Source organism: Anser brachyrhynchus, assembly GCF_964034855.1.
Source record: "Anser brachyrhynchus genome assembly, chromosome: 4".
Lineage (NCBI taxonomy): Eukaryota > Metazoa > Chordata > Aves > Anseriformes > Anatidae > Anser > Anser brachyrhynchus.
In genome coordinates, this window is record NC_137698.1 from 14,456,501 (window position 1) to 14,470,610 (window position 14,110).

Sequence of the window (14,110 nt, forward strand, 5' to 3'; positions counted from 1 at the left end):
ACTTTTCACCTTCAGGGTGTTTTTGCCAGCCCTCGCCTGCCCCCCCGGAGCTCGACCCTAATGGGCTCCAAGGGATGCGCAAGCCATCCTTTTCACCTCTGAGCCGAGATGGGAATGCTGATGTGCCAAACTTCCTCCTCCTCCTCTGCAGCTCTTGTGGCCACGGCTCCTGCAGTACGTGGTGCCGGCCCAGTACTGCGGCATGCTGGTCCCGCTGTTGCGTTGTCTCCAAGCCCTGATCGAGAGGCAGAAGCAAACGGAAGGGCAAGAGGACACCGAGAAGCCTGCTGACGTCCAGGAGCAAGGTGGGACCAGAAGGTGCCCCAGCAACCTGTGCCGGGCTCGGCCAGGGGCCTGCCTGGTGCATGCCTCCCTGCACCCTGGCAGCCCCCAGGCCAGCTCTGCAGCTGCACGGGTACTCTCAGCCCCGCGTCGGGGCGTCGAAGGTGCGAGGGGCTGGGTGCAGAGGTGCTCAGGGGCTCACCCTGCCTTTTTTCCTCCTTGCAGCCAAGAAGCCCACGCCACAGGCCCTACTGGTTCGGCTGTTGGTGAGTAGCGGGGCCCCGGGGCAAGAGCTTTTCTGGCCAGGGGCAGGGGGAGATGCTGGGGCAGGGATGCTTTTGCTGGCAGCCCCGAGGAGGAGGCAGCGCGTCCCAGCGTGCCCAAGCCCACGAGCTGGGGATCCCGCTCCCTCCCTGGGGCTGGAAGCACGTGGGGGGAGGCGCCGAGGCAGAGTTGAGCTCCCTCGTGAGAGAAGCCGCGTCCCTGGTGGAAGGAGTGACCCCGTCTCTCTCTGTCCTCGTCTAGGTGGTGGCGGCTTGTGATCAGTGCAGAGAATGCGCGGTTGCTGCCCTACAGCTGCTGCAGGCCCTGCAGAGCAGGATCCACAGCTCCCTGAGGGGACTGTGGCCCATCCGCATCCCCCGCATGCTGCAGTACCTTGAAGGTAAGGTGCCAGTGTGGAGGGCCGGGCTCAGGAGAGCTGGAGGGGGCAGGAAAACAGCCTCCCAGCATGGCGTAGGGGAACCGCTGCCGTCCCCCTTCCAGGCAGCCAGCGTGGAGGCTGGGGGCAGCGATCTGCTGGGATCAGCTCGTCCCAGGGGTGGACGGGGCCATCGATGTCCCCGTGGAGGGCAGGTCTGGGCAGTGTCCCCCTGCCCCTGCTGGGACGGTGCTTGGGACAGGGGTGGGACCAGCGCCCCTGGCTCTGGAAGGCCGAGTGCCTGGGGCAGGTCTGCAGCAGCCGTTCTGGGCAGCTCGGTCCCACGCTGGGCAGCGCAGTAGCCTGGGAGGAGGCCCTAAATGGGCTGCAAGTGTTGGGTCTGTCAGGAGAAAATGTGTGCGGCTGTGCACGCTGGGGCACGGTGCTCGAGTAGTGCGGGGATCACAGTCGGGCAGCGGCGATCGGCCCCAGTCAGTCTTTCCTTCCCCGGCTTGAGTCGGTGGCTCTGGCCAATGTCCCTGGGATCCAGCCCGGGTCTGCAGCCTGGCAAGAGCTTTGGTGCAGGCAATTTTAGGCCCTTTCAAGCCCGGGACTTCTGGGGTTTTTGGCTCCCAGGGAAGGAGAGCACTGAACTCTTTCTTCTCCGGTGCTGGCTTAAGTGACAGCGAGGCATTTTGCTTCCTCTTGCTTTCCAGAAAAAACAGAGGGCTTCCTGGACTCTGAAGAGTGGCAGTGCTATCTGCTTAAGGTACAGCATCCCTGGGGGTGAGGCTGTGGGCAGTTGTGCCCCGACAGCTCCTGGGGCACGTGAACGTGAAAGGCCCGGGCAAAGGGCGAGACAACATTTGCCTCCTGTCGTGTTCCCCCCCAGTTCCTGACGGAGTCGGTGGAGGAGATGCTGGTGGACCAGCCATGGGTCGTGTGCCTGAGCCGGGAGCTGAGCCAGCAGCTGAGCAACCCCTCCAGCAGCGCCGAGGACAAGGTTTGCGCCCTGCCTGCACCCTCCTGGCAGCACAGCCCCGGGGCACCCAGCTCCGGGGCTGGGGCTGAAGGAGCGCGTTCCCCGTGCGGGCTGTCGTCACCGCTCCCCCTGCCCTCGCCCCAAAGATGCTTCCCTCCGTGCTGCCCAGGGTCGGCTACAGCCGGGCGCCGCGGCTGCTCCCTGGGCTGTTGGGGCCTGTCGCGGCCAGGCCCTGTCCTGACAAGCCGCGCCGTTACCACGTCTCGGTCTCGGTCTCTTCTCTTTCAGAACTTCCTGTACCAGGCTCTCGGCACGGTGCTGGCCTCTTGTCGGCAGCTCACCCACGTCCAAGGGCAGCTGCTGAAATACTTAAAAGAAACAGATGCCACCAGCCCATGTGACAGACAGGTGAGGTTTCCTCTCCTGCCCCTGCTCTGCCCGGTGTCCCCTCGTCCCAGCCCTGCTCCGGACCTTTTTCATTTCCTTGTAGCTGCTGTTTCCCTCGGGCAATGTCCTGCCTTGCCGTCGTAGCTGGCCAGGACTGGCCAGCGTGTGCCAGAGCTCACTCCCATTTCTCCATCACTGCAGGGAATAGCTTCAGTGGTCTCCTATGCTGCTGAGCGCCACTTCTACCTGGCCCTGGATGCAATGCGTGAGTTCACGCAGTGGCTCATCGCATTCGACAGACGTCGAAAGGTAATGGGTGCAGGGTTTTAGTGTTCGGCCTTCTCTTGCCCTGTTCTCACTTCCTGAACAGTGGCGGCCGAGTCGTGGCAGCCACATTGCATTTACCCCTCCCGTAAGAGCTACCTAAGACGCACTGCCCCCTCCAGAAAGCTGAGGGCCAGGAGCCGGAGCCCTGTGAGCTCTTGCTGGCTCTGCCCCTCACCTGGGGGCCATGGGCAAGCCTTTCATGGCCAGTACGCCCCTGCCGGGCACAGGCTGCTCACCTCAGGGCAGGAATGGGACAAACTCCTTCGGATGGTTTTCCACGGCCCTGCACAGCTGAGCCACACAGCCCCTTACAGCCCCGCTCCCCAGCCCCACAAATTCGTCGAGTCCTGGGGCACAGCAGGGCCAGCGGACTGACATCTCGGGGCATCTTACTCAACACAGGCGCAGAAGGGACACCAGAGAGCTCAGGCCGCTTGGGCTGCAGCCATGCTTACCTATGGCAAGGTTGCACTGCACGCGCCCAAGTCAGAACTGCTGGCCTGCGTGGAGGAAGACATCCTGGCCAACATCCTGGAGCTCTTCCATGCCTGCAGAAAGGTAGGAGCGTGGGGCACAGAGGGGCAGGGAGGGCTGGGGGCCCCCACGTGCCGAGTTGGACGGTCTCTTTCTGAACGTCCCCTGAGTGGTTTGTCCTGAATGTCCAGGACCAACCCCAGCCCCTAAGAACCCCTCGCCCGTGTTCCTCTCCCAGCTCTTCAAGCAGTTCAACTGGTGTTTTTCTCTCTCGGGTCTCAGGAACTGCAGCACAAGCTCGCCCTGCTGAACGGCATCAAGGAGGTCACCTGTGCCATCCAGGCTGCGGACACCAAGCACAGCTTCAGGCTCTGCAAGAAGCCGGAGGTGCTAGAGATCCTGCTGGTGAGTGCCTGGAGCCGGGGCTGCCCGCAGGGGAGGTGCGATGGTCTCCCCCGGCCACCCACCAGCTCCTGAGCTCCCGAAGCCTTGTCCCCAGCTTCTGGGCCCTGGGGAGCTGGCACTCGGTGGCTGGGGAGCACGGTGGCTCTGTGGTGGCCGTGGGGATGAAGGGGCTGGTGCGGGCGCAGGCCTGTCAGCAGAGCCGGCTCCTGGGGCGGGTGGGCAGGCTCTCCGTGCCACTGCCCGCCCTGAGTGCGTCTCTCTGGGACTTGCAGGACTTGATGGAGGAGGATGCCTGCGACACCCCTGTGTCCCAAGTGCATCTCAAGATGCTTCAGCTCCTGGAGCAGCTGAGGTGAGGTCTGTGCCCCAGGCTGTGGGGGCTCGCTGTGCGTCCCAGCCCAGCCGGCTGGTGCAGCCCCAGTGGTCTCGAGTACGGGGCAGGGAGCTGCGCGGCTCTGGGCCGGGACGGCGTGCCCCGTCCTGGGTGACTTCCGAAGGCCGGGGGGCTGTTGGGGCTGGGGGGCCGCATCCACAGAGACGGGGCTGGGCTGTCATGGTCAGCGAGCCATGAGCGCTGTGCCGGCAGAAAGGCCCTGGCTCTCCAGGGGACGGGAAGGGCAAGGAACGGGCACCTGGGGGGGGTCTCCTTGCCCCTGGGGGTGAGTGCTTGGCCGCTGCCAGGGAGCTGCCAGGAACTGCCGGAGCTGGAGCTCACCAGCACGGGCTGGGGGGGCCGGGTCTGGGGCTCAAACCCAGTCGGCGTTTGGGCCACTCTGGAGATTGCTGGTAAACCCCCTCACTGTTTTCTCCTTTTTTTCTCCATCCAGCACGCTGAAGCCTTGCATGGACTGGGAGAACAGGTGCTCCCAGGTGGCTGTGTGCTGCTGGAGAGTCCTGTCGTGCCCTCCTGAGGAGACAGAGCTGCAGGTACCTACCAGCCCTTCCCTGCACACCTCAGCGCTCCCTGTGCCCTGGCAGCTGCCGCGGTGCTCAGCCTCACTCCTCCTTTCCCGTTTTCAGTCTCTGCAGGCATCGTGTGAGGAAGCTCTGGGCCAGCTTGTGTCAGCCCTTCTCAAAGCAGAAGGGACCTCCAGCGCCTTCGCGGACGTGGTCTCCGTGAGTATCCATGAGGCAGTGGGGCAGAGTTGGGGCCTTAGGGGATGCCCAGAGGAGGATCCGTTCCCTGCCGCAGTGCCAGGGCAGGCAAAGGAACGGGCGCTGCGGGAGGCAAAGCCAAGAGCCAGGCTCCTAAGTGCCAGGCTGGCACAGGGAGATGCCGGTGGGGAAACGGCTCCTGGGTGAGGGCAGGGGTGCGTGGAGCGAGCGGGGCAGGGGGGTGGCAGTGCCGGTGCTCGGCGGGGCTGGGGCCACGCGGGAAGGGGCCAGAAGAGGAGGGAGGCAGAGAGGGGTGCTGGGGAGAGAAGGACACCCGTCACGAGACGCATGTGCTCCACCCCAGATCTTGCTGCGCCACCTCACGTCAACGAAAGCATGGGAGCGAGAGAGGGCCCTGCAGGTCTGCGCCCAGCTGCTGGGCACTTACGAAGAGCTCTTCAAGTGTTCGGTGAGTAGGGAGCCCCGCGTGCCCCGTCCCCTCTCCCTGCTGGCCACGGCCCCGACGCCTGGCCATGGCCTGGGGAGGCGAGCAGGCACTGGGCTGCCTGCGAGCTTCCTCCTGCCTCTCGCCCCCGCAGAGGGAACGCACCTGCTCGCAGTTCGGCTCCTTGGTCGGCGTGCTGGGGCCTCTGCTGAGCGACTCCCAGGCCACGTCCCGGCAGAGGGCAGGGGCCTGCCTCAGCTGCCTCCTCCGGATCCAAGGTGAGGAAAGCGGGTTCTTCCTGGCCCCCATCAGCCCCATCTTCTCTTCCTTCCTTGCCCAGCGAGGGCTTTTGTTTACGTCCCTTCCCAGCCAGTCAAGAAACACTGTCGCGACGAATGAGGGGAGTGGACGGGGCGCTCTGTGGCCCTGCACAATCACCGTTCCCACTAAGAAATCGGTTGGAAGCGAGCTCCTGCCCCCTCCTCAGTGAGCAGCGTCTGCGCTGAGGAATTTGCGGGGAGGTTTGCTCCCTCCCGGAGACGCTGGTGCCCGGTGCAGGACCTGGGGACGCAGCAGCTGGGAGCAGAGGCCTGCGGCTGCTGGGACCCCACAGCCCCAAAACAGCTCCAGGGGAAGGAGGGCTCTGTGCGGCCCGGGATGTGTCAGCCACGGAGCCGGGCTGGTGGCATCCTGCCACGGGAGGGTTGGGAGGGCCCTGGCCTTTGCTCCCCAGCCTCCTCTATCCACGTCTGGCGCCAGAGATTCAGTTCCCCTAACCAGGACTCCCTTCTCTCACAGCATGTGGCATGACGAAGACCAGGAGAGCGGTGCTCCAAGTGCCTGACTGCAAGGAGCTGTGTGAGAGGCTGAAGAGCACGGAGGACGGGTCTCTGTGTGAGGAGCCTGCCAAAATAGCGAAGGTAACTGGCTCCAGAGAGTGAGGTGGGGGCCCCAGTGCATTTGTCAGGAGGTGCGTTTCGCACGCAGGGAAACAAGACGAGAGGAGATGGTTCTAAACCCCTCCGCTGCAGGAAGTACAAAAAAGCAGCGTATGCACAGAGGAGTGTGCCCTGAGTGCCCTCTCAGTGACCAGCGAGCTGCTGAGCTCAGAGGCCCCTGGAGTTTCCTTTCTGTTCTAAAGAGCCGGAGCAGAGCTGTGACAGTGTCTCTCCTGTCTCTCCAGGGGGTTTGCCAGTACTTCCCCCAGGGACAGGCCAGGAGCTTCATGGACGCCATCATGAAGACCTTCGAATGCGCTAACGAGGAGCGTGCACAGGCAGCTGGCGACTGGATGATCGGATTCCTGGAAGCGTGCGGAAAGGAAATACGTCCAGAGGTAAGGGAGACCCTTGTTCCCCTCGGCCTTGACTTCTCTCTGTTGGCTGTTGTGCTGCACCTCGTGTGGGCTGAAGAAATGCAGCCCGAGCGTGGAGCTGAGGGGACCGCTGCTGCTTGACACGTTCTGCTCTGTGCGGTCCTCTGACGAGGACTCAGGCACTGCACTCTCAAGTCTCCCGTCGGCGCAGGTCCTTGCCCCGGGCGAGGCAGTTACCGCTGGGACACACCAACCTTCCCGTTCCTCCCCACTGCCTGCAAGGTGTCGGAGCCTGCTGGGTTGCGATCTCCCATCGCTGCAGCCGTGCGCCGGCGATTATCCAGGCTGTTGGGCATAAAACGTGCCCAGGCCTTCGGTGTGCTCAAATCGCTCAGCTGCTGCCACCGCCGGCCCCAGGCACACGCAGCGACGGAGCGGGGTGTGCGCGTGTGCACGTTGGTGTGCGTCAGCGCCGAGAGCACACGCGCCCCCAGCCGTGAGGCAGGGCTCAGGGACGAGGGCTTGTCAGCGTGCCAAGGCGGCAGGCGTTGCTCAGGCGCCGAGTGACCGTGCTGGGGTCCTGCACAGGCAAAGGATACGCTGAGGTGTGCCATCTCGCCCCTTGCCTTGCAGGTGCCTGAAGTCGCGAACATCCTGTGGAAGGCCATGTACACCATGCAGCAGGGCACCCTCAGGGACCTGCTCTTCCAGGCAGCCCGTCTCCTGGCCGGCTTCCACCCCCAGCCTGTGGTGGACAGCCTCCTCCAGACAGAACTGCCCTCAGAGAGGTATGTGCGCTCCCCCCTTGCCCCGCTGTGGCCAAACAGCAACCCCAGGCTTGCCTGCGGAAGGCAGATCCAGGGAAGCAGCAGGTCCCATTCCTCCCCCAGAAGCCTGGGCTCTGCGAGATCGTGCGCTCGTGCCTCTGGGGAAGCAGGCATCATATGCCCGCTGCTGGCGAGGAGAGCGTTTGGCCTCTGGGGAGGGCACCAGGGCTGCCAGAGGACGGGGCTCACGGGTGAACGTCTGGTTGCTTGCAGAGACATGGTGCAGCTCTGGAGGAGCCTGGGCAGCAGCGACCTCGGGCCTCAGGTCCTGAGGCACTTAGCAGAGAGGCTGGACAAGGCACCTAAAAGCAGACCTTTGTGCAACGATGCTGATCAAGAGCTGCATCGTCTCAAGGTATGTTCGTCGGCAGAAGCATTTCTGCAGCTTCCCACCTGCTTTCTAACTTAGCTCATCAGGGTGAGGGAGTTGGGGGTCATCCGAGGCTGTCCCAGGTGTGAGACCTGCCGGCAGGAAGAGTCCCCCAGGGGGACAGGGGCACCAGCGGGCTGGTGGGAAAGGCGGTGTTTAACAGGTTCTTGTGGGTCACATTTCCCTGCAGCTCCTCTGTGCGATCTCTGAGGTGGTGTCTGCTCTGCTGACCGCGGAGGCAGTCCGGGACCTGCTTCCTCACCTCCTTCCAGTCCTCCTGCAGTGGGTCAGCAACGAACTGGGGGTAGAGTTGCTGTTTCCCCCTCTGAGTCCTCCAAGAGGACTCCTCCTCTTCAAGGACACGGGACAAGAGGAGCTGTTGTGCGGGTAAGGAGCAGCAGGGGCGGGGAACGGGGGACTTCAGTTCCCCAGCCAGGCACGTTTGTTCGTGGTGCTGAGGGAGCCAAAGGGCTGCCCTGTTTCCCAAGCCTGCCCTGTCTTCCAGGTGTGGAAACGGGTCGCCGGGGCTCGTTTGACTTCTGTCCTCTGCTGGAGAAGGATCTGTTCCCAGACGGGACGGGACCGACGGCTGCTCTCGGCCTGTCTCCTCTGCATCCCCGATTACAGCGTGTCCTTCCTCTCCCTGGACCGATCCAGGAGAGACCGGGCGTCAAACCCTGCGCAGGGCTGGCAGCTCTCGGGACAGGGGAGACCCCAGGCGTGGGGCAGCCCGGGGTGCTGGGACCGGGGCGTTTCGGCAGAGCCAAGACAAAACTTCCCCTCTGGTGCCACGATGTGAGATTTCTGTGGGTTTTCTTTCGCCAGACTCTACTGTGATGCTCTGGAGCAAGTGCTGAGAAGATGCCTGGACGAGAGGTGGCAGCAGGTGCTCTGCAGGCACGGAGTGTGGCCATCCTTGGACTTGCCTCAGTGGCACTGCAACAACGTGCAGCTGCTGACCAGGTGAGAGCCCAGCGGGTGGCTGTGCCCCGGGAAGCAGCCGCAGGACCCTTCCCGTGTGCCTGGGGAGCTCTCCTGGGAGGCAGGGCAGCGCCTGCGTCGCAGCAGGGGACGTTTCGGGCCGTGGCCCGTGGCCTTCCCACCTGACCACGTCACCTGCTTGTGCTCTGTGTGCAGTGTGCTGCTCCGTGCCCGGCTCGTCTCGCGTGCGCTCATACAGACCTTCCTGCCGTGGCTGCACTCCCCCTTGCCAAACCTGCAGGTCACGGCGCTGGCTTTCTTCGCTGAGGTGAGGCGGCGCGTGGGGCGGGGCGGGCTCAGAGGGCTTTTCGGAAGAAACTGCTGCTTGGGGTGTCTCTTTATGGAAGAGACCAGCCGAGGTCCCATGCCAGCACTAACAGACCTTTGGCTGTCTTGTAGCTGATGAAGGACCCACCAGCTGAGGGGAAGGATCTCCTGAAGCCCCTGGTACGGCTCTTCCTGGAGAAGCTGCAGCATCCGAGCTGTGCTGTGCAGCACATGGCAGCGAGAGGCCTGGGCAGTGCTGTCAGTGGCTTGCCCAAGAAGGTGAGGCGCACTTTCCTCTGCTCTGGCTGCAGCCCCCCAGCAGAGAGCCGGGCAGAGGCTGAGTGAGAGCCAAGCAGAGCCGCGGGGCAGTTCGGGAGCCTGGGGCAGAGCAGCACGGGCAGATGGGGGCTTCCCAACGGCCAGGCTGCTCTCCAAGCTCAGCACGGTGGCAGCGGGGAACCGTGCGAGTGCCGTTCGTCACGGGGTTGTGCCGCAGCCGCACCCCCTTGCCGAACAGACGTGGGGAGAAAGGGTGGGCATTGCAGGCAGGAGCCGCGAGCAGCTTGTGCGCATCTTTGGCGTTGCAGGTTCAAAAGCACAAGAGGAGCATCGTGGCAGCACTGGAGCGTGAAATGAGGAACGTGGACCATCCAGAGGTGGCTGCGGAGAGCATGTTGGCCCTGGCAGAAATACTTGCAAAGCAGACGGCGAAGGGCTTGGGCGGGGCCTTCAGACGCATCGCCCGCTCCACCAGGAAGTTCCTTGATGCCGTGAGTGAACCTACTTTTCTCCCACTTGTCCGAGGGGCGTGGGGTGGGCAGGGGCCTGCCCGTGCTGCGTGGAGGTGCTCCTCCAGGCAACCAGCTGCCGTGGCCCCTCTCTCTCTCTCTCCTGCGGGTGGGACGCACCGAGCGCCCCGGCACTCAGGTGCCATTTCTTAGGGGTGGGACGAGGAAGGGACCTTCCACATGGCAGGGAAGGGGCCGGGATGAGGTGACCTCGTTCTGGAGCTGGTTTCCAAAGCGCCACTGCCAACAGCGCTGTGCTCGCTCGCCCTCAGTTGTCAGTCCCTGATGCTTCGTTGTTGCAGAGAGGCTGGGAGACGATGCCTTCGTGACCCAGCTCACAGATGGCTTTCTGGGTTGCAGGAGCAAGAGGACCTTCGTTTTGCGGCCTTCAGTCTCTACACGGCCCTGGCTGCTGGCGCCAAGGACAATCTCACCACGTTCTTCAGCGGAGAAGTGGAGCAGATATTGGGAAGCCTCTTCCTGCACCTCCAGGACCCCAGCTGTGCAGTATCCAGCGTAAGAACCCCCTGAGCTTATTTGCCAACCCACAGAAAGGCTCCCTGAGGAGCTGCCTCCCTGGCAAGGGAGAAGGAACGACCGAGCACAATGCTCTTTTCCAGGTTTGCAGGACAGCCCTCTATGTCTGCGCTCCTTTCGTCGAGCCAAAGGGGCTGCAGGTAGTCGTCAAGAATGCCATCGGGCGCAGTGGAGCACAGCTGCAGAGCGAGGTCTGCTCTTACCTGGTGAGTGAGCCCTGTCCCGGGGCGACGCTGGGGCCACGGGGCCCGGCACCGAGCGGGGAGCATGGCGTGACGCGTCCGTCCGTCCCGCCGCATGCTCCCCGGGAGTCTGAGGGCTCGGCAGCGAGGCCTCTCCGGCCCAAGCAGAATTCACACCTCCCTGCTCTCCCCCAGGAGACACATGCTCCCGAGCTGCTGAAGACACTCAAGCGCCAGCAGAAGCCACCACTGGAGTAGCGGTCCACAGATGCCACTCTCCACGTCCTTGGTGAGAGCCGGGACGGAGCTCTCTGCTCCGCTCCCACCGGGGCGGCCCAGGGGCCGCCAAGCGCTGCCCCAGCCGCCTTCCCTACGGTGCCCAGGAGGGCACGGCCAGGGGCCGTATCTTGACACTGCCTCTTCTTCCCCACGCTACAGAAGCCAGCCCGGAGCACAAAGAAGGCAGCCCAAAGCATGCTGAAGACATCCCAGAGCATGCAGAAGATCTCTCGGGGCACACAGAAGACGTCCCCGAGCTTGCAGAGGCCTGAGCACCCACAGAATAAAAATCCAGAGAGCACAGCGGCTGTGGACTGGGTCCTTCCCAGGGTGGCATTGGTGGGAGCTGGGGCCAGGCAGCGCTGCCTGCAAACCTCTCAGCACTGGTGGGATGGGGAGGGTCAGGGTCAAAGCACCAGTGCTCCGATCCCCCCATCCATGTCCAAATGTAGTCCCAAAGCTGGGAAAAAACAAGAAAACCTTGAAGAAAATTGGGAGGCCTGCAGCTTGTGTAGTCTTTTAGCTGAAGGAAAGAGACAGGTAGCCTTGAGCTAGCAGAAGCAAGGAAGATAAGGGATAAAAGGTTAAAAAGAAGAAGGAGAAAACCAGCTCCAGACTGGTTTTCCAACTATAGTTACCTTTTGCTCAATAAGGGTCATTAACATATTAAAAATCACGCCCATCAAAATGCTAATGTATGCTGATGTGGGATTTGGTGTCCTCCCCTCCACCACTGTTCCTTTGTAATGAGCACACTCAGTAGAGATAAGTTAGGTGAGCTATGACAGCCAATCAAAAGTAACCAAAGAGAGAGTTTTCACAAGTTTGCTGTGTATAAATTACGGTGATTCGAGTCAGAGGTGTGCTTGCTTTGAGAAAGATCGCCAAGCACCCGACTCTGCAGAGTTATATAATTAATTATTTAATTAAACGACCTTCATGTGGATTCTGACTCTGTGTGCTTGTTGGCGCGGGCACGAACCTACGGACTACACAAACACGGCCTGGGGCAGAAAGAAAGCAAAACGGGGGGGCTGCTGATGGCGGCTGGGATCACAGCTGGGGAAACTGGGCTGGGGCACGAAAACAGGTGAAATGTTGCACGTTGGGGCTCAACGCCAGTCTTTGTGCACTAGCTTTGGGGCCCTATGTGAAGATGGAGTCATCATCTGTCTTTGGGGGGCTCAAAATGAGCCGTGTTTGGCTGGTTTTCAGGCTCAGCAATGCAGGCAGTCCTGTGGTTTCCAGCCTTTATAGGAGGCTCGTTGGGCAGCTATGGGCGGCTTGAAAAGGGAGACCACCTGCTGTGTTTTGTGGGCCCAGCCAGGCTCATCTGTCCAGCCTGGGGGCTCAGAAATGGAGAGTAAGCAGCACGTTTTGGGATCTCGGAATCGAGCCCAGTGCCAGTGTACTCAGGCTCAGAAACTGAACCCACCGGCTGCTTTGGGGCCAAGCCCTCAGCCAGGCCAGACTGTATTAGTTACTATGTATACAGTGCACAACTATAGGGCGTCTGGCATTAACATTTCAGTTAGAACAGCGATCGAGTTGCCCAGGCTTTTGGGACAAGCACCAGCTGTAATTACCTGCAGACAGGTAATTACACGCACAACACAGCCGGTCAGCGTTCACACAACATGTGAGCACAGCACGAAGATGAAGACCGACCGTCGTGACAGAGACGCATTTACAGCCCTGCCTACGCCCGGGCTGGCTCCAACGCGACTGGAGGGGGCCGGGAACCGGGAACAGGGGCCGGGAACCGGGAACAGGGGCCGGGAATTGGGGCCGGGAACCGGGAACAGGGGCCGGGAACCGGGAACAGGGGCCGGGAATTGGGGCCGGGAACCGGGAACAGGGGCCGGGAACCAGGAACAGGGGCCGGGAATTGGGGCCGGGAACCGGGAACAGGGGCCGGGCCTCGCCGCGCGGCTGCCGTTACCACAGCGCCGCCTGGCGGGCGTGAGGCAGCCCCTCAGCGCCCTTGCTGAGGAGACCGTTCCATGGCTGTTAGGTGGCCGTTACAGTCGTTATGTGGTCGTTAGGGCTGTTAGATGGCCGTTTCTGCCTCAGCTTTGCCATTCTTCACCAGAAGAAACGAGTCTGACACCCAAAGTTGAGGTTCCCCGTGGTCTGAGTGCTGCCAGCCCAGTGATAGATAGCACAGGTGGCTCAGCAGTTAGTTCCGTTGGCTTGTCAAAGCAAGCAAAATTTAATCACACAGTCACAGAATCATCTAGGTTGGAAGAGACCTCCAAGATCACCTAGTCCAACCTCTGACCTAACACGAACCAGTCCTCCACTAAACCATATCACTAAGCTCCACATCTAAACGTCTTTTAAAGACCTCCAGGGATGGTGACTCAACCACTTCCCTGGGCAGCCCATTCCAATGCCTACCAACCCTTTCAGTAAAGAAGTTTTTCCTACTATCCAACCCAAACCACCCCTGGCGCAACTTTAGCCCATTCCCCCTCGTCCTGTCACTGGGCCTTTTGGAGAACAGAGCAATCCCCACCTCGCTACAGCCTCCTTTAAGGTATCTGTAGAGAGCGATAAGGTCGCCCTTGAGCCTCCTCTTCTCCAGGCTAAACAACTCCGGCTCCCTCAGCCGCTCCTCGTAAGACTTGTTCTCCACACCCCTCACCAGCTTCATTGCCCTTCTCTGGACACGCTCGAGCACCTCGATGTCCGTCTTGTAGTGAGGGGCCCAAACCTGAACACAGCACTCCAGGTGTGGCCTCACCAAGCCGAGTACAGGGGGACAATCACTTCCCTAGTCCTGCTGGCCGCGCCGTTTCTGATACAAGCCAGGATGCTGTTGGCCTTCTTGGCCACCTGAGCACACTGCTGGCTTATATCCAACCAACTATCAACCAATACTGCCAGGTCCTTCCCTGCCAGGCAGTTCCAGGCTCTCATCTCCCAGCCTGTAGCACTGCTTGGGGTTGTTGTGCCCCAAATGCAGGACCCAGCACTTGGCCTTGTTGAACTTCATACGGTTGGCCTCAGCCCATCGGTTCAGCCTATTCAGATCCTCCTGCAGAGCCTTCCTACCCTCGAGCAGATCAACACATGCACCCAACTTGGTGTCGCCTGCAAACTTACTGAGGGTGCACTCAATCCCCTCATCCAGATCATTGATAAAGATATTGAAGGGAACTGGCCCTAGTACTCAGCCCTGGGGGACTCCACTAGTGACTGGCGTCCAACTGGATTTAACTGCATTCAGCACGACTCTTTGGGTCCAGCAATCCAGCCAGTTTTTAACCCAACAAAGCGTACGCCAGTCCAAGCCATGAGCAGCCAGTTTCTTGAGGAGAATACTGTGGGAAATGGTGTCAAAAGCCTTACTGAAGTCAAGGTAGACCACTTCCACAGCCTTTCCCTCGTCCACTAAGCGCGTCACTTCTTCATAGAAGGAGATCAGGTTCGTCAAGCAGGACCTGCCTTTCATAAACCCATGCTGACTGGGCCTGATCGCCTCGTTGCCCTGCAAGTGCCGCGTGATAACACTCAAGATAATC

General features: G+C 61.6%; 1 protein-coding gene across 11 annotated transcripts in view; it reads left to right on the forward strand.

The window, feature by feature from the left end:
* Positions 1-11,529, forward strand: part of LOC308194775 (maestro heat-like repeat-containing protein family member 2B) — a 79,243-nt gene extending 67,714 nt beyond the window's left edge. For 7 of the 11 annotated variants that reach the window (XM_080591083.1, XM_080591085.1, XM_080591079.1 and 4 more), the window contains 26 exons: positions 152-305; positions 508-548; positions 808-946; positions 1,639-1,691; positions 1,815-2,312; positions 2,493-2,600; positions 3,021-3,176; positions 3,375-3,497; positions 3,770-3,849; positions 4,325-4,424; positions 4,518-4,613; positions 4,957-5,061; positions 5,192-5,315; positions 5,407-5,523; positions 5,836-5,957; positions 6,221-6,373; positions 6,986-7,140; positions 7,393-7,534; positions 7,740-7,936; positions 8,375-8,512; positions 8,687-8,798; positions 8,930-9,076; positions 9,385-9,567; positions 9,946-10,101; positions 10,206-10,593; positions 10,743-11,529. In XM_080591083.1, coding sequence (XP_080447209.1) covers positions 152-305; positions 508-548; positions 808-946; positions 1,639-1,691; positions 1,815-2,312; positions 2,493-2,600; positions 3,021-3,176; positions 3,375-3,497; positions 3,770-3,849; positions 4,325-4,424; positions 4,518-4,613; positions 4,957-5,061; positions 5,192-5,315; positions 5,407-5,523; positions 5,836-5,957; positions 6,221-6,373; positions 6,986-7,140; positions 7,393-7,534; positions 7,740-7,936; positions 8,375-8,512; positions 8,687-8,798; positions 8,930-9,076; positions 9,385-9,567; positions 9,946-10,101; positions 10,206-10,562 — 3,756 coding nt within the window. In that variant the 3' untranslated portion in view covers positions 10,563-10,593; positions 10,743-11,529. The remainder of the gene's footprint in view (positions 1-151; positions 306-507; positions 549-807; positions 947-1,638; positions 1,692-1,814; positions 2,313-2,492; positions 2,601-3,020; positions 3,177-3,374; positions 3,498-3,769; positions 3,850-4,324; positions 4,425-4,517; positions 4,614-4,956; positions 5,062-5,191; positions 5,316-5,406; positions 5,524-5,835; positions 5,958-6,220; positions 6,374-6,985; positions 7,141-7,392; positions 7,535-7,739; positions 7,937-8,374; positions 8,513-8,686; positions 8,799-8,929; positions 9,077-9,384; positions 9,568-9,945; positions 10,102-10,205; positions 10,594-10,742) is intronic. The other 4 variants (XM_080591081.1, XM_080591080.1, XM_080591089.1 and 1 more) reach the window with 3 other exon arrangements.
* The last annotated feature ends 2,581 nt before the right edge of the window (positions 11,530-14,110 follow it).